This window comes from Solanum dulcamara, chromosome 8, assembly GCF_947179165.1.
Source record: "Solanum dulcamara chromosome 8, daSolDulc1.2, whole genome shotgun sequence".
Classification (NCBI taxonomy): Eukaryota; Viridiplantae; Streptophyta; class Magnoliopsida; order Solanales; family Solanaceae; genus Solanum; species Solanum dulcamara.
In genome coordinates, this window is record NC_077244.1 from 64,907,310 (window position 1) to 64,926,320 (window position 19,011).

The 19,011-nt window shown below is 36.7% G+C and overlaps 1 protein-coding gene across 2 annotated transcripts; it reads left to right on the plus strand.

Moving 5' to 3' along the window:
- Positions 1-745: 745 nt before the first annotated feature.
- LOC129900283 (beta-amyrin 11-oxidase-like) lies at positions 746-3,902 on the plus strand. Of its 2 annotated transcripts, none has more exons than XM_055975219.1 (8): positions 746-1,068; positions 1,380-1,863; positions 2,232-2,492; positions 2,692-2,781; positions 2,877-2,955; positions 3,048-3,154; positions 3,237-3,375; positions 3,593-3,902. In XM_055975219.1, exons 1-8 carry the CDS (start codon positions 839-841, stop codon positions 3,706-3,708), a joined length of 1,506 nt encoding a protein of 501 aa, XP_055831194.1. In that variant the 5' UTR covers positions 746-838; the 3' UTR covers positions 3,709-3,902. The 2 variants fall into 2 exon arrangements, with proteins under 2 accessions (XP_055831194.1, XP_055831195.1); XM_055975220.1 differs by having other exon boundaries at positions 3,254-3,375.
- Positions 3,903-19,011: the final 15,109 nt, after the last annotated feature.

Below are 19,011 nucleotides of genomic sequence, written 5' to 3' on the forward strand. Positions count from 1 at the left end.
TGAATATCTCAGTGAAAATGACGTTTTTCACTGATTCAATTTTTTTTTAAAGTTCAAAATAAAGTAAAACACTGTCAAATAAAAGAAAAAAAAACACAAAAAGTTTTAAGAAGGCTCAATGAAGCGGGGTGAAAGTAGAAAGAAACGCTAAACGTGGTATGACAAAGCAAGTTAAATTTAGTGGATTAAGGTTAATTTTTTCCTTTTCTATTTCACTCCGTTTTTCATTTGTAATTTTCACGTGCTTAATTCTTTATACGTTGAACCCCGTCACAGAGATCCTAGCTCCACCATTGATACCACAGCTATGTTCCAGCTTTATATATTTATATTGATCAGTATAATTATCAGTATAAATCGTCTAACTTATGAGAGTGATTTTTAATTACCAAGGTAGATTGACATGAAAAATCATGGGCTGTGGTGGGAAAAATTCCGTTAAAAGCGTTGTCTTCAAAAATAGATTTTGTAATATACGAATTTAAATTAATCAAGCTCCACTATAATATAGAACATTAGGTGGAAAATAAAAAAATTGGCATGAAATCCTGTTGGTAATTAGAATATGCATTTAAATAAAATGGCGTGTGAAATTTTGTAAAAAATACATGTTCTTGTGTGGGGAAGTGAGTGATGTAAGCGAAGGCCAATAAAAAAATACTCAAAATATTATACAGCTAGTAGAATAAGGACATGCACACATGTTCGACAAGGCAAATACTAAAATATAAACAGACACCTCTTAGAGTTTCTGGCCGCTTCAGAATAGTAGGTGAACTAGTTAGAATACCAATTAGTTGAATTAAGTCTGATCAGATCTCACTTGAGAAGGCTGAAAATGGAGTATGACATTGGATGGTTCTTCACAGTTTTGATGATTGGTATTGTTGTTCTTTATAGTTTCTTGAAGAAGGCAAATGAATGGTTTTGTGTGAAGAAATTGGACAAAAGTCAATGCATTTTACCTCCAGGTGATCTAGGCTGGCCTTTTATTGGGAATATGTTGTCCTTTATCAAAAGTTACAAATATGGTGACCCTGAATCCTTCATCTCTTCCATTACCACCAGGTATCTCTATTCATTCCTTCTTTGTATTTTGTTATATTGTGGAGTGAAGAGTCAAAAAAGCACATCTAAAGTATTTTGATTTTTGAGTTTCATGCCTGAACTATCAGTAGCTATTTATCAAAATATGACTCTACTATTAATTATTCTCATTTCCTACCAAAACGATGGTGATAGTGAACAACTGATAGTTAAGGTGTGTTATGATAAATATTTGGTGATAGTATAGGTATGAAACTCAACAAATCGGGATACTTTTAATGTGTTTTACTTTATATTTGTGTGAATATTCTTACAATTTTACTTGAAAATAGGTATGGCAATGGAGGGATGTACAAAGCGTTTATGTATGGGAAGCCAAGCATCATTGTTACAACACCAGAAACATGTAGACAAGTATTGATGGACGAAGAACATTTTGTGTTGAGTTTCCCGAAATCATTGACAGATCTAACAGCAAAGAGAACATTTCACGGAGTCACAAGGCAACAGCATAAGCTTCTGCGACAGATAACGACTGGTTCAATCATTGGTCATGAGGCGTTATCCATGTATGTTGACTACATAAAGGAGATTGCTGTTGCTGAATTTGATAAGTGGGCTAGCAGGGAGGAGCCTATTGAGTTGCTAACTGAAATGAGGAAATATGCATCTCAAGTGATCATGACAGTCATTATGGGTATAAAAATTGATCAGAAATGGTTTGATATGGTTGAAACAGAGTTCTCTGTTTTTGTTGATGGAATTTTTGCCCTGCCAGTTGATCTACCTGGATTCTCTTACCACAGGGCACTCAAGGTTAGTTTTTCCTCTTGATCCATAATTATCTAGAATTAGTAAATACACTTCTATAAGGCGCAAAATTTCAAGAATAAAACAACAACATATCTAGTGTAATTCCCACAAGTGGGGTCTACGGAGGATAAGATGTACGTAGATGTTGTTGAAGAATAAAAAATTCTCACATTGGTGATTAATAAGCTAAGAGGTTGAGTTAGGCCCAGTTATCACATTTTTACAGACCTTATCCCCTACCTTTGCAGGTTATAGAGGCTGTTTCCGATAGATCCTCGGAAAATTTCAAGAATAGAACAAGAAAGATTGTTCCTTTTGTAGCCACCTGAATAAGAAATGACTGATGTTTCAGTTTCCCTTTGTGGTTGCAGGCGCGGGAGAACTTAACCAAGATATTTCAAGCAGCAATAGATGAAAGGAGGGTCAAACCTAGCGATAAATCTAGAATAAAGAGGAGTATTTTGGATTTATTGCTGGAGAGCAAAGATGAGGAGGGAAGGAAATTCAGTGATGAGAAGATTGTCAACATACTAATTCTATATTCATTTGGCGGCCAGATATCCACTGCCCCTACTGCTACGTGGACGCTTCTCTACCTGCAAGAACATCCAGAATACTTGCAGAAAGCTAAGGTCAAAAAATAATGGACTACAATTGTTACTGTTTCTGTTGCTTTTTAACTTGATCATCTCCAATAAGTTTAGTGTTAAAGTTTTACCATAAGAGTTTAGTATGTAAAGTTACCCTGTATTGCTTCAAAAAGCTTTGTTTTCTATTCATATTCACAAACTCATTTTCATTAAGTTTGACTACAGAGGTTATACCTTACAGGAGGAACAAGAGGATATTGTAAAGAGAAGACCGTCATCTCAAACAACGCTAACCCTCAACGACATCAGACAAATGAAATATTTGTCCAAGGCAAGTTATGAACAACACAGGAGTAATGTGCTAGCTATACCTCTAGATATTTATTTATATTTTTATTTATAAATTGTATACTTATGTCTTTCTAGGTAATCGATGAAACACTACGCCTTGTTAATGCCTCATCACCACTTTTTAGAGAAGCTACAAGTGCTGTTAAAATGAATGGTTTGTACTCCATCTTTCCAACCATTTTCCTCCTCCCATGACTGGATTTGTCAGCAAACTGATGTATTTTGGAACTTTCCTATATGTCATAGGCTACACTATACCTCAAGGGTGGAAGGTTTTGGTTTGGACAAGGAATGTACATATGGATCCTAACAATTATCCGAACCCTAAGGAATTCAATCCTTCAAGATGGGACGTAAGTTGCAGCAGTGCAATACATATCTTAAGAGGAGACATTTACATTTTAAGTGACTACAGGACAAATTCTTACATGACAGGTATCTTCATTTTGTAGGATCATGAAACCAAGCCTGGGCAGTATCTTCCTTTTGGAGCCGGACGCAGGTTTTGTCCTGGTGCAGACTTGGCCAGGCTTGAAATTTCAGTTCTCCTCCATTATTTTCTTCTCAACTACAGGTAAATGTGTTGTTAAGCGCATTTGTATTCTTTAAACATCTGCGTATACTAATGCAGATAATGTTGCTATTTTTACTTCATAGAGAAATATTAATGATGATTAACAATAGGATGAAAAAGAGTTATAGCTAGCTTGTCAAGTACTCATGCATGTTTAATCAGATCAATAAAGTGTTTGTGAGATGATAAATGAAACAACGAGGGTTTTGACGTGCAGGCTTGAGCAGCTTAACACAGAGAGCAAGGTGCAATATTTTCCAACAATTAAGCATACTGACAATTGCCTTGCAAGAATTAGGAATCTGTCTGCAGAAAATGTGTGAAGACTATTGATACTTGGCACTTCAAAGTCACTATGGATCGATCATGTACATAACAGAATAAATGATTTAACCACTCTGATGGTCCCTGTATTCAATATAGTAAAACAAAAATACTTTTAAGATAAAAGGAATGTCATTGAATTTCATATCTTGTGCTTCCACATTAAATTAGACACTAAGTCTAATTGTCTTTATCACAATCAAAGAACCCCACATTTTAAATATGATCTCAAAAATATTTTTCAAAGTATTTGAAAATAATTTTTCTCATATTTGTCTTCTCATGCTTTCAAATGTATACTATCAAAATACACTTGGCAGCAAAAAACCTCTTTTGGAGATAATATTCTACAAAAGAATTGTAGTGCTTCCATTCTCTTAGACAATCTTTACAAAATGTCAAAGTTTAATTCATAGAGGCACATATTACAGGCACAAAATCATTAATTTTATGTCACTAGCTTTTTTTTCTTTTTTGTCACAATTAGACAGACCACTTAGTATTTAAAATACTAACACTAACGATTGCATCTTTGTACAATTTGTTTCTAGTTAACGATGAAGTTTTTATATTTTTCAAATCATCAACTAAATGAACTTTGAATGCTGATGAAGTTTTTATGACTTCAAATGAATTTTAAATTCAGACGAAACAAAAAACCAAGAAATTTTAATCTCCAGAAACCAAAGATACAACACTGTTTCTAATTAACGATGAAGTTTTTATATTCTTCAAATCGTTTACCCTTAGTATTCTTAACGAAGTTTTATACTCTTTAAGTCAAAATATTCATTCAAATAGTGTGTTTAATAAATTGGTGAAGTTTTTATGTTCTTCAAATCAAATACTTTTTCCTTTTCTGAAACAAATTTAATATTCGATAAAGTTTTTATATTCTTCGAATCGAATATTAAATCGGAGTAGAAAAACTAAAAGGTTTTTAGTCTCCAAATTCAGAAAATAGATGAATACATAAAATAATAGTTAAATTCCTTAAGCTTGTTGTCCGTGTATTCAATATAGTAAAATAAAAATACTTTTAAGATGAAAAGAAATGAAACTATCCGAGTCCAGAGAAACCACTGTGTGTCCTTAAAGAATTTAATCCCCTCACTGTACCCAATATTATGGATTATTTTCTCCCAGGATATAACAGATAACCTATTAAAGAAGTAGCGGTATCTCAAACTTCAATAATTTCAGCAAACTGAAAAAGCTAGCAACGAAATCACACAGACTCAACTTTATTTGTAAGAAAACATATGCAGAAGAGGGAGAAATTTGATGTTGAAAATGAGAGTAAAATTCTCTATTTATAGACAACAAACGATAGTGTGAACATGTGTTATACCCTGAAATTTTTTAAGTTAAGACCCGAGCCTTTCTTTTTTATGCGTATAGGCCCGAGCTCGATGACTCCTAATTGTACATATGTTTTAGGATCAAGTCCTAAGTATTTGAAGTGTATTAGAGGTGAATTCGGGTCACGAGGAACATCTAGTACTAAGTTGAGTTATTGAGTTTTCGTATAAGATTATATAAGGGTCAACTTCAAATGACCATAACTTTCAGAATATTAAGAGGTGACCCATAACCTATCAAATTAAAGATCTTTGAGTCCACTTTCTACCTCCACTGAGTTTACCTTATTCCCATTTTGGAGTAAAACGTTGTGACTATTTTACCAAATACTATCACTGCAGTAGTTTGGGTGATGGCGCGGTGCACCACTATAGCGCTAGCAGGGCGCTGAAACTAGCTGCAGTGGTGTTGGCTCGAGCGCGGTGCGTCACTATTGCGTCTGTAGACTCTTGGATCCATTTTTTAGATTTCTCTTGAGGAAGGGCAATTCAGACTTTTCCCCACCCTTCCCAAACCTAACCTATTATGTTTTGAGATTAAAAATCCACCTCATATGGGTATTTTCTTCTCATTCACCCTTAGAACCTTGGAGAAAAGAGATTAGAGAGAAGAAAAAGAAGAGCTAGGTTTCAAACCATTCTTTTAAGTCTTGATTTCCTTCGATTTCCAAGTATGAAAGGCTAACACAATGTTGGACTGAGTTCGTCCACGTGCCCCTTCAACTTTATTGATTCAAGTTAAATTGAGTTGGAGTTTTTGAGTTCCTTGAATTGAATTCTTGAGTTATCTATGATCTTTCTGAGTTCCTTCTACTTATTTAAATACATATTGATGATGTTCGTGGGTTGATTATTTGATTTGGATGCATGTTCATGTCTTCATTCACATGAACCCTAATTAAAAATTATATTTGATTTTTATGCATTGATTAATTTTTAAAGAATGATTTGTGAACGTTTTTGCATTAATTATTTGATGCACTATTTCGAGTTTAAAGCGTGAATATTTTCATCTTTGATTGAGAAAGAGTTTGTCCATAAGTTGAGTTTGAAAAGTGTTTTAATTATTATTTTGAGCATGAGTTTGAGAAATCTTTAATCATTATTTTGAGTCGAGATTGCATGTTTTAAAGAGATTTAAAAAAAGTCTATTTAATCTAAATGAGGTGCATTGGATTGAATTGATTTGAAAGAGCATCATGATTGAGATGAGATTTAGTTTTAATGAGAATCCAATGAGACTAGTCAAAAGATTTGATTGAACTGATTGGTTTAAGTTGCATAAGTATATTAAGTTTTTGGAGTTGTATCGAGCATCAAATTGAGTGAGAGAAAAAGTCAATAACTACATAGCCAGCTTAGGAAAGGATTTAACCATTAAAGTCGGATGTTTCCCTATTTCATTGTCTTGAAAAGATAGGACTTAATTAATTGGCGGATCCAGATTGGTTAATTTGTCTATTACCTTGGCAAGTATTGAACGGACGTGGAAACGACGTCGTTTTATTGCACATCACCTACTTATAGGTGGTGGGATTATTGTCGGTTAAGAGATACTCCCAGATTGTGCATAAAAGTATATGACATGTTTTGAACAAGATGCATATTACTGAGTCTTTCTTAAAACATTGTTATATTTTATACTTGCATATCATATTGAGTTGGGTGAGTTTCATTCTATCTTGAGTACCTTTGATGTATTATTGTTTCATTCTGCCATATTACATACTCATACATTCTACGTAATAACGTCCATTTGGGCCTGCATCATTTTATGATGCAAGGACATGTATTAGAGTTTATCCACAGGCTCTTCGTTGAAGATCTACTTCTTTCCTGATAGTGGTGAGACCTTCTTGCTTTCGGAGGGATCATATTCATTTGTTTTGATGTCTTTAACTCTTGATTAATTTTCTTTTAAACTATATTTTTGAATAGAATGATGGAGATTGTTGATTGAGTTAATCCACTAAGATTTGTTTTTCTTTTAAACTAAGTCTTTCGCTGAATGAATGAATGTGTGATCAGGCCAAGTAGTTCGCTTGGGAGCCAGCAATGGCTTCTGAGTGCCGGTTACGTCTAGGGTACCCTTTGGGGCATGACAAACTTGGTAACAGAGCACAGAATTCAAGAGTCCTAGAGAGTCTCTGAAGCAGTGTATAGTATAGTCTTGCTTATGGGTGTGTCGTGTACCACACTTATAATCTGAAGGTTATAGGACATTAAGAATGGTTTCACTTTCCTTTCATATTCTGAATTCGTGCGATAGAGTTTCATTCTTTGAAAGATCCCTTCTAATTCGTGCGTTGCTCAAATCCGTCCGACTACCCCTCATACTCAAGGTGGTTGGAACAGTAAACCTCATATTCTTGTTGAAGAGTTAAGATGAAGTTTTGAGAAAGTAAAGAGACTGCACAAGGCTTGTGAGGAGCCAATTAGTGTGCTTAAGTTTATTGATTTGAAAAAATGCACCATCATTCATATGAATCGTGCGTTGAGCCAGAACAAGATGTAATTCCATACTCTCTTCTCTAAAACCTTACTTTAAATGTTACCCTCAAAAGGAAAGTTATGTCTCTAAATGATTAGTGTCACCATCCGATGGAATGTGATTTGAGTCATGGTAAGCTATGATTCGTAAAATGATCCTAGAGCTAGAAAGATGGAGTTAGAGAAGTAGAACTCAAATAGTGAGAATGATGGTTGATTGAGGCATGTAACTAGAGTAAAGTATCTATAACGTGACTAATAAGGTGATAAGTCAAGTCTATTTGGTTTTGACTAAAGCGTAGTAAGTATTGTCTAATTTTCATGATAGAAGGTAGAGGAAGAGTTGTTAGCTAGTATAAGTTAGATTACACTCGAACCATGAGAGGAGTTTCATGTTGAGGTGTCTTTATGTTAGTAAAGACCTAGTATAAGTGTTGAACGGAATTGAGGAGTAATAATGAGATAATAGATCTAAGCTAGGCTTATGATTTTAAAAAGAGAGCCCCCTGTTATTTAGATGGATGTGAATATAACTAGACAATGAGTTGTAATGAATGGGTAAATGGTACTTAGGTTATGAGAGAAGACGAGGTGATAAATTATAATTAGACAGACAGTGAGACGAGGATCGATTGCATGTCATGAAGTTTTAATAGAAAAATGTTTCTTAATTTTAACTAGTAATTGTAAGTTAGTATAGTATGCGAGCATTGTGTGATATGCATGTTAGTACTAGATCCTAAGCTTGAATTTGAGATAAGTAGTGTGAAGAAAGAGGGGATAACATTATGAATGTAATAGTGCTAGTTTTATAATTTGATTTAGTAGGCATAACATATGCAAGAGATTAAGATATTATCTTCCAAGAAGTGTGATGCTATGAGTGTGGTGTATTTGACCCTTAGATGTAAATAGTGAATTGAGGCTAAGTCATTTGGTAAGAAGAGGCTTAAGATGTGTATCTGGGATAGTATAAAGTTGTATGAAACTCTAATTTTATGAGTTGCTTTAAGTGACTAGTTAGTATCCGTTAGTTGTTGATGTGAAGAAGGCTGGATATAGGTTTTCTTTTATTTAGTATCCATAAGATTTGGGTCGAAGGGAGTTGTATATAGATACTGATGAGTCTCCTATTATAGGTCAAGTTTCCTTCAACTAAGTTAGGAATATGTGAAGCTAGAAGATAAGTGTTAGCAGGCTAAGAGAAAAGGTTAGAATCATAATAGTTAGAGTTAGAGAAAGTGGATGTGTATACTAATAAGAGCAGCAAGTATGGAGGGATGCCTAAAAGATAGAAGGAAGTTAAGGAAAGTATTTTAAAATGAGGCCCTAGTAGCGGTTTCATATCTTGAGTATAGTGTAACAAGAGAGTTTAAGTGTTCTTATGGATAGTGATGCCCCGACCATGTAGAGAGTTGTTCTTATAGCTTAGTAAAAAGAAAAAAAATTGGTTCGCAGACTTAAGGAGGTGACCTTTGAGCTAAGGGGGAGATGATAAGGTAATGAACCAAAGTAAGTCTTGAGCTTTCAATAGTGATGAGTTGATTAGGATGAGACATCGATGTTTTTTCATCTCACATTTTCCGAACACTTCAGTCGAGGAGATACTCTATTTCTTCCGTGTGTATGAGCACCATGCCCATGGCCTAGACCCATTCACCCCCATGTTGATGCATATCCATGATGAGTTCGAGGATGAGAATTGATAATTTCATTCAGCAATTCTAATTTTGTCTCATGAATCTAAGAGTTTTCAGCCATATGTTACACGAGACATGACTTGAGTTTCATAATATATACAGTTCTATGAACTCATGATAGACCCTGAAAGACTAGGGAGATCATATTAGTTATGGATTTTCCCAGATCAAACTTTCTTGAATGAATCGTGCTTATGATTTTGTGCTCTAAATTTTTTTAGTGATTCTTCCTTTTCAGTCTTGATAGCGATGTTGATGATAGTAGACTGAGTTGAGTGAGAGTAGATGAGGAAGAGTGTGTGTTTCCTGATTATGATAGTTGTGTTGTACTTGTCTAATTAAGGATAGAGATGTGGAAGAGGAGCGAGATGAGATCCTATGATATGCAATAGATAGGTAAGAGTATGTTAGTGCATCTCTGGGTAAGAGCTCATGCAATAATGGAGGTAGAAGTGTTAAAGTAAGTTGACAGTTTTTAGATATGGTTGAGATGGTTAGAGTGATAGGCTCGAGTGTGTGGTTTTCACTATGAGAGTGATGGTAGTAGGATATTCATGACTTTTGGGTGATAATTGCGAGTGTTTGTATGAAGTAGTGAGAATGAGTAGTATTCTCTAAGTAAAAGGTCTTTATTGAGGTATGAAATATGAATTCGAGGGTTAGATTTTGTATAAGTATAATCATCTTAAGACTAGAACCTTAGCACTTAGAGCTAGGCTTGAACTGGGTAAGAGGAATATTGATGGGAGCATTCGAGGATATAGCTCTTCTCTCATCCCTAGTATGATGTCTTTTAGCGAGTGAGTTCCCTATCTTTGAGTAGGTTGGACCAGACTTAGTTCACTAAGTTATAGAGGAAGTGAAAACATTCCAGAGAGTGTGAAAATTAAGGTGAGAGAAAAAAACTTGGAGTTTGAGGTGAATGATTGGATGTACATGAAAGGTGTTATGAGACTTGGACAAAAGGGGAAGCTTGGGCATCGATATATTGGCCTTACCAAAGTGTGAAGAGGATTGGAGATGTCACCCGTGAATTGGAGTTACCTTTTTAGTTAGTTATTATTTGTCCGATGCTTCATGACTCGATGATTGAAGGATTGCTTGGGAGATCCTTTGTTGGTAGTTCTTATTGATAGTGCAAAAATTAAGGATAATCTAGCATATGAGAATGGTATGAAGACCAAATATCCACTTCTATTCGTGTCATCAATAATGAAGTTGAAAGTAACGTCCCATTCTTGGTTGGAGTTGATGTTTTTTTCTTGAGTTCGACGGTTGATGATCTAGATGTTTGAATGATTCGAATGATTGAGTTTCGATGTTCAATTCGTGCCTAATAATGAGAATGCTGAAGATAATGTCCCTACTCTTAATTTGAACTGATTTGTCAATCCTAGAGTTTGAATAATTGATTGTTTAGAGCACTTGATGGGTTGAATGATTGAGTCTTGACTGTTATTCGTGCCTCGAGTCCATCCTTGATTTACTCATCATTTGAGGACGAATGATCCCAAGGGAGAGATATTGTTATACCCTGAAATTTTTAAAGTTAAGACCCGAGTCGTTCTTCTTATGCGTATAGGTCCGAGCTTGATGACTCTTAATTGTACATATATTTTAGGATCAATTTCTAAGTATTTGAAGTGTATTAAAGGTGAATTAGGATCACGAGGAACCTCTAGTACTAAGTCGAGTTCAAAGATCCCTTACCGATTGAGTTTTCATATAAGATTATATAAAGGTCAACTTCAAATGGCCATAACTTTCAGAATATTAAGAGTGAGATGGACCATGATCTATCAAATTAAAGGTCTTTGAGTCGTATTTTCAACTCCTTCGAGTTGCCTCATTCCTAGTCCGGAGTAAAAAGTTATGACTATTTTACTAAAGACTATCGCTGTAGTAGTTTGGGTGATGGTGCGGTGCGCCACTATAGCACCAGCAGAGCACCGAAACTAGCTACAATAGTTTTGGTTCGGGCGCGGTGTGCCACTATTGCGCCTGCAGGCCCTTGGACCCATTTTTCAGATTTGTCTTGAGGAAGGGCATTCTAGACTTTTCCTCAACCTTCCCAAACCTAACCTATTACATTTTGAGACTAAAAATCCACCTCCTAGGGGTATTTTTTTCTCATTCACCCTTAGAACCTTGGAGAAAAGAGATTAAAGAGAAGAAGAAGAAGAGCTAGGTTTCAAACAATTCCTTCAAGTCTTGATTTCCTTCGATTTCCAAGTATGTAAGGCTAACACAACGTTGGACTAAGTTTGTCCACGTGCCCCTTCATCTTTATTGATTCGAGTTGAATTGAGTTGGAGTTTTCGAGTTCCTTGAATTGAATTCTTGAGTTATCTATGGTCTTTTTGAGTTCCTTCTACTTATTTAAATACGTATTGATGATGTTCGTGGGTTGATTATTTGATTTGGATGCATGTTCATGTCCTCATTCACATGAGCCCTAATTAAAGATTATATTTGATTTTTATGCATTGATTAATTTTTAAAGAATGATTTGTGAACATTTTTGCATTAATTATTTGATGCACTATTTCGAATTTAAAGCATGAATATTTTCATCTTTGATTGAGAAAGAGTTTGTCCATAAGTTGAGTTTGAAAAATCTCTTAATTATTATTTTGAGCATGAGTTTGAGAAATTTTTTAATCGTTATTTTGAGTCGAGATTGCATGTTTTAAATAGATTTAAAAGAGTTGAGTATTTAATCTAAATGAGTGGATTGGATTGAATTGATTTGAAAGAGCATCATGATTGAGATGGGATTGAGTTTTGATGAGAATTCAATGAGACTAGTCGAAAGATTTGATTGAACTGATTGGTTTAAGTTGCATAAGTGTATTAATTTTTTGGAGTAGTATCGAGCATCGAATTGAGTGAGAGAAAAACTCAATAACTACGTAGCCAGCGTAAGAAAGTATTGAGCCATTAAAGTCAGATGTTTCCCTATTTCATTATCCTTAAAAGATAGGACTTGATTGATTGGTGGATCTAGATTGGTTAATTTGTCCTTTACCTTGGCAAGTATTGGACGAACGTGGCAACGACGTCGTTTCATTGTACTTCACCTACTTATAGGTGGTGGAATTATTGTCGGTTAATAGAGACTCCCAGATTGTGCATAAAAGTATATGACATGTTTTGAACAAGATGCATATTACTGATTCCTTCTTAAAACATTGTTATATTTTATACTTGCATATCATATTGAGTTGAGTGAGTTTCATTCTATCTTGAGTACCTTTGATGTATTATTGTTTCATTCTGCCATATTATATGCTAGTACATTCCCCGTACTGACGTCCATTTGGGCCTGCATCATTTTATGATGCAGGGACAGGTATTAGAGATCATCAACAGATGCTTCGTTGAAGATCTACTTCTTTCCTGATTGTGGTGAGACCTCCTTGCTTTCAGAGGGATCATATTCATTTTTTTTCTATTGCTTATGAATAGTTCTTTTGAGGTAGTCATGAACCTGTCATTGTCACCATATAGATAGTAAAGATAGAGGCTTCATAGACTAGATAGTGATAGATTTGTTTTGATGTCTTTAACTCTTGATTAGTTTTCTTTCAAACTATGTTTTTGAACTACTAAGATTGTTGATTGAGTTAACCTACTAAGATTTGTTCTTTTTTTAAACTAATTCTTCCTCTGAATGAATGAATGTGTGATCAACCCAAGTGGTTCGCTTGGGAGCTAGCAATGGCTTTTGAGTGCCGGTTACGTCTAGGGTACCCTCTTGGGGCGTGACAAACTTGAGTGTTTATTGTACCTTATCGGAAAGGTTACAATCTTTTGGAAAAGTCACAATCCTTCGCAAAAGTCACAACTTTTTAGAAAAGTCGCAACTCTTCGAAAAAGTCATAATTTTTTGGAAAAGTCAGAACCTTTCGCAAAAATCACAACATTTCAAAAAGGTCACAATCCTTTGAAAAAGGCACAATCTTTCGGAACGATCACAAACATTTAGAACATGCACAATCTTTCGTAAAGGTCACAACCCTGTATTTTCCATTTACATCTTTAAAACCCAACAATTTGTTTATAAACGAAGCAATGATGCGGTTTTCCCCAAAAATTATCTTGAATGCTTCACATGTATTATCAGAAAAGATACATCTATGTAACAGGGTGGAAATTGTCTAGTAAATCTTATGCTAATTAAGGAAAAATAAAGAAATTGAAGGGTCTCCTAACTTTTCTAAATACAGCACTTACGTAAATATTTTACAATTTGATTTAATGTCTAACTTCAGTTCACCTTTGCTTTAAATTTTATTGCCTTATTCTCTAATCAGTATAAATCATCTAACAGATAGTGATTTTTAACTACCAAAGTAGACTGACATGAAAAACCATGGGCTGTGTGGGATGGAAAATATCTTTTGGGAGTGTCGCCTCCAGAAATAGATCTTGCAATGCGTGAATTCATATTAGTCAGGCTCCAATACAATGCCGAGCATTAAGTTGGAAATAAATAAAAAATAGACATGATATCCTATTCGTAATTAGAATATGCATTTAAATTAGATGCCATGTGATTTCTGTTAAACAGCTTCAGAATTAATGGTTAAGAAAATGATTTAGAATACCAACTAGTAGAATTAAGTCTGATCAGCTAACTTGAGAAGTCTGTAAATGGAGTATGAATGGTTTTGTGTGAAGAAATTGGACAAAAATCAATGCATTTTACCTCCTGGTGATCTAGGCTGTCCTTTTATTGGCAATATGTTGTCTTTTATCAAAAGTTACAAATATGGTGACCCTGAATCCTTTCTCTCTTCCTTCACCACCAGGTATCTCTATTCATTCCTTCTTTGTATTTAGACATATTGTGGAGTGAAAGGGTAATTGGTGTGTTTTAACAAATAATTGGTGATAGTTCATCTATGAAACTCGACAAATCAAGATATTTTTTGTGTTTTTAATAATTGACTTTAAAGCTGTATGAATATTCTTACAATTTTACTTGAAATAAGGTATGGCAATGGAGGGATGTACAAGGCATTTATGTATGGGAAGCCAAGTATCATTGTTACAACACCAGAAACATGTAGGCAAGTATTGATGGATGAAGAGCATTTTGTGTTAAGTTTTCCGAAATCCTTGACAGATAAACAGCAAAGAGAACATTTCACGGAGTCATAAGGCAGCAGCACAAGCTTCTGCGACAGATAACGACTGGTTCAATCACAGGTCATGAGGCGTTATCGATGTATGTTGACTACATAAAGGAGATCGCTGTTGCTGCATTTGATAAGTGGGATAGCAAGGAGGAACCAATTGAGTTGCTAACTGAAATGAGGAAGTATGCATCTCAAGTGATCATGTCAGTCATTATGGGTACAAAAATTGATCAGAAATGGTTTGATATGGCTGAAACAGAGTTCTCTGTTTTTGTTGATGGAATTTTTTCCCTGCCAGTTGATCTACCTGGATTCTCTTACCACAGGGCACTCAAGGTTCGTTTTGCCTCTTGATCCATAATTATCTAAAATTAGTAAATACAATTCTATAAGGCGCAAAATTTCAAGAATAAAACAACATATTTAGTGTAATCCCCACAAGTGGAGTCTGCGGATAATAAGATGTATGTAGACCTTGTTGAAGAATAAAAAAGTCTCACATCGGTGATTAATGAACTAACTTTTGGGGTTGAGTTAGACCCAATTGTCACATTTTTACAGACCTTATCCACTACATTTGCAGGGTAGAGAGGCTATTTTCGATAGACCCTCGGAAAATTTCAAGAATAGAACAAACAAGATTGTTCCTTTTGTAGCCACCTGAAGAAGAAATGACTGATGTTCCAGTTTCCCTTTTTGGTTGCACGCGCGGGGGAACTTAACCAAGATATTTCAAGCAGCAATGGATGAAAGGAGGGACAAGAATGCTATCGATAAATCTGGAATAAAGAGGAGTATTTTAGATTTATTGCTGGAGGGCAAAGATGAGGAGGGAAGGAAATTCAGTGATGAGACGATTGTCAACATATTAATTCTATATTCATTTGGCGGCCAGATATCCACTGCCCCTACAGCTATGTGGACGCTTCTCTACCTGCAAGAACATCCAGAATACTTGCAGAAAGCTAAGGTAAAAAATAAATGGACTACAAGTGTTACTGTTTGCATTGCTTTATAACTTGATCATCGCCAATAAGTTTAGTGTTAAAAGTATTCCAACAAGAGTTTAGTGTGGTTACTTCAAATAGCATTGTTTTCTATTCATATTCACAAACTCGTTTTCATTAAATTTGACTAGAGAAGACATACCTTACAGGAGGAACAAGAGGATATTGTAAAGAGAACATCGTCATCTCAAACAACGCTAACCCTCAATGAGATCAGACAAATGAAATATTTGCCCAAGGTAAGTAATATTCAACACAGGAGAAATGTGCTAGATATACCACTAGATGCTTCTGTATTGAAATCATAGATTGTGTACTTTTGTCTTTCTAGGTAATCGATGAAACACTAGGCCTTGTTAATGCCTCATCACCACTTTTTAGAGAAGCTACAGGTGTCGTTAAAATGAACCGTTTGTACTCCATCTTTCCAATTTCTTACCAGTCTCCTCCTACCATAACTGAATTTCTCACCAAAGCTGATGTATTTTGGAACTTTCCTTGATGTCATAGGCTACACTATACCTCAAGGGTGGAAGGTTTTGGTTTGGACAAGGAATGTACATATGGATCCTAACAATTATCCGAACCCTAAGGAATTCAATCCTTCAAGATGGGACGTAAGTTGCAGCAGTGCAATACATATATTAAGAGAAGACATTTACATTTTAAGTGACTACAGGATGAATTCTTACACGACGGGTATCTTCATTTTGTAGGATCGTGAAACCAAGCCTGGGCAGTATCTTTCTTTTGGAGCCGGACGCAGGTTTTGTCCTGGTGCAGACTTGGCCAGGCTTGAAATTTCAGTTCTCCTCCATTATTTTCTTCTCAACTACAGGTAAATGTGTTGTTATGCACATTTTTATTCTTCAAACATCCACATATAGTAATGCAGATAATGTTGCTATTTTTACTTCATATAGCTCTGTTTCCTCTTTCGGCGTCCAACATCGCATCACCGGCAACAACTAACGGATATCCTCCGTCGCCGTTGCCATCGACGTCGCCGGCGGCGTAACCACTCTGCCTCACCTTTTCTTTCATCCTCTGCCTATTATTTCCAACTTGGACTCGCCGGAATACCTGTGCAGTGAGCGTGGCACAGCTGCGATATTTCGTTTACATCGAGTTATATTTTTATTTTCTTTGATTGTTTTTGTATTCTACGGCGAACAGTTCCGATCCCCCTTTTTGAGCAGTTCCGATCTCCGGCGAGCTCGTCCCCAGTGAGCTCCACTATTTCCGACGGAACCAAACGTTACTTCGACTCCTCTCTCCGTGTTGTTTTGCAGTGTTGTTTTGCAGGTATAGCTGACCTCAAGGTTGACTGTAAGACCACAGCATCAAGGATAAAGCGTCAATTAATTTCTGGGTCTTGAAGATTTCAAGAGAAACTATTGATATATTGTTGGGCTCTAGCCTTCTGGGTTTGTGTTAAGAACCGACAGCTATCGTTGGTCTCTGTTCCTACTGCTTGGCTAGAAACACAGCTGCCCAGATCGGTCCACACTGAGAAACTCATTTTCGGTGGCAATCAGGTCCATTCCGACTGGAGTTGGTACCTCCGGTTTTCATATCTTTTATCCTTTTCATATCTATTCCTTGTTCATACACTTGTAGTTACATTTTGCTGACTTTAGACCTTTGATTAAGCTATTTGAATAATTTATTAGTCCACACGCATTTTCGTGGCTTTGGATAGTGATGGTAGACTAGGGTCATGTTCTCGCTCGGGGACGGGGACGGGTAGGGGGACAGGGCCGAAGGTAAAGAGGGGTAAGTGGGTTAAAGGAGCGTCTAAACTGAGAGTAAGTTCTTGGAACATTGGGACGTTAACGGAAAAATCCATAAAGCTAGTTAAAATTCTAAAGAAGAGGAAGATTAATATAGCTTGTGTCCAAGAGACCAAATGGGTAGGCTCTAAAGCTAAGGAGGTAAACGGGTATAAGCTTTGGTTCTCTGGTAGATCGAAGTATAGGAATGGGGTAGGCATTTTAGTAGACAGTGATAGGATGATGTCGATTAAGGTGGTCGTTGAAGGGATCACGTTGAACAATATTAGTGCTTATGCGCCGCAAGCGGGCTTAAGCGAGGAGGATAAGAGGTGCTTTTGGGAGGATTAAGATGAGTTAGTGGGAGACATACCGCCTATAGAGAAGCTTTTCATAGGAAGGGATTTCAATGGGCACATTGGGTCTATTTCAGGAGGGTATGATGATATGCATGGAGGCTTTGTCTTAGGGGACAGAAATGGAGGAGGAGTTCCACTTTTAGATTTCGCAAGAGCTTTTGAGTTGGTGATAGCCAATTCGAGTTTCCCAAAGAAGGAGGACCACTTGGTAACCTTTCGTAGTTCGGTGACTAAGACACAGATAGATTATCTACTCCTTAGAAAGGATGATAGAGGTCTGTGCAAAGACTGTAAGGTCATTCCGATCGAAAACCTAACAACCCGACATAAGCTCTTGGTGATGGATTTAGGGATCAAGATGACGAGGCAGAAGAGGGTAGAGGATGACCGACCTAGGATCAGATGGGGGAGTTTGACCACGGCTAGTGCCTTGGAGATGGGAGAGAAATTGAAGGATATGGGGGCCTGGGATAGTAGCGGGGATGCGAACAGTATGTGGGATAGGACGGCTAGTTGTATTAGGGTTGTAGCTAGGGAAGTGTTGGGAGTCTCGACAAGTAGTCGTAGTCAGCACCGAGGGGACTGGTGGTGGAATGGAGTAGTGCGAGAGAAGGTGGAAGCAAAGAAGATGGCGTATGCGAAGTTGATAGAAAACAAGGATGAGGTGGAGAAGTGGACGAATGGGGAACTTTATAAGATAGCGAGGAGGGAGGCGAAAGTGGCGGTTTCGACGGCAAAAATGACAGCTTTTGAACGCCTTTACGCTGAACTAGAACAGAAAGGCGGGGATAGGAAATTTTTCAGGCTAGCCAGGTCGCGGGAGAGAAGGGCACGCGATGTAGATCAAGTGAAGTGCATTAAGGACGAGCATGGAAAAGTATTGGTAGACGAGACCCTCATTAAACAGAGATGGTAGTCCTACTTCCATAAACTCTTGAATGAAGAAGGGGACAGAGAGATTGTGCTAGGAGATTTGGAACATTCAAGAAGGCATCACGTTTCTGGGGGTTGCGAAAGTATTACGGTTGAGGAGGTTAAGGATGTTGTTCATAGGATGCGCTGGGGAAGAGCGACTGGACCCGACGAGGTTCTTATGGAATTTTGCAAGAGCGCGAGCTCGGTAGGTTTGGAGTGGCTGACTAGGCTATTTAATGTCATCTTTAAGACGGCAACGATGCCCGAAGAATGGAGGTCGAGCGTAATGATCCCTCTATACAAAAATAAGGGGGATATCCAGAGTTGCAACAATTATAGAGGTATCAAGCTTCTAAGCCATACTATGAAAGTGTGGGAAAGAGTGGTGGAGATGAGAGTAAGGAGAGGCGTGTCTATTTCAGAGAACCAGTTCGGATTTATGCCGGGACGCTCAACTACAGAAGTCATCCATCTTATGAGGAGACTGGTGGAGCAGTACAGGGAGAGGAAGAGGGACTTGCATATGGTATTCATCGACCTAGAAAAGGCCTATAATAAAGTGCC

Bases quoted from the DNA above. Each gene is read 5' to 3' on its own strand.
- LOC129900283 (XM_055975219.1), top strand. From the start codon at position 839: ATGGAGTATGACATTGGATGGTTCTTCACAGTTTTGATGATTGGTATT. The intron at 2,782-2,876 runs GCAAGTTATGAA...ATGTCTTTCTAG, and splicing joins AAATGAAATATTTGTCCAAG to GTAATCGATGAAACACTACG. The intron at 3,155-3,236 runs GTAAGTTGCAGC...CTTACATGACAG, and splicing joins TCAATCCTTCAAGATGGGAC to GTATCTTCATTTTGTAGGAT.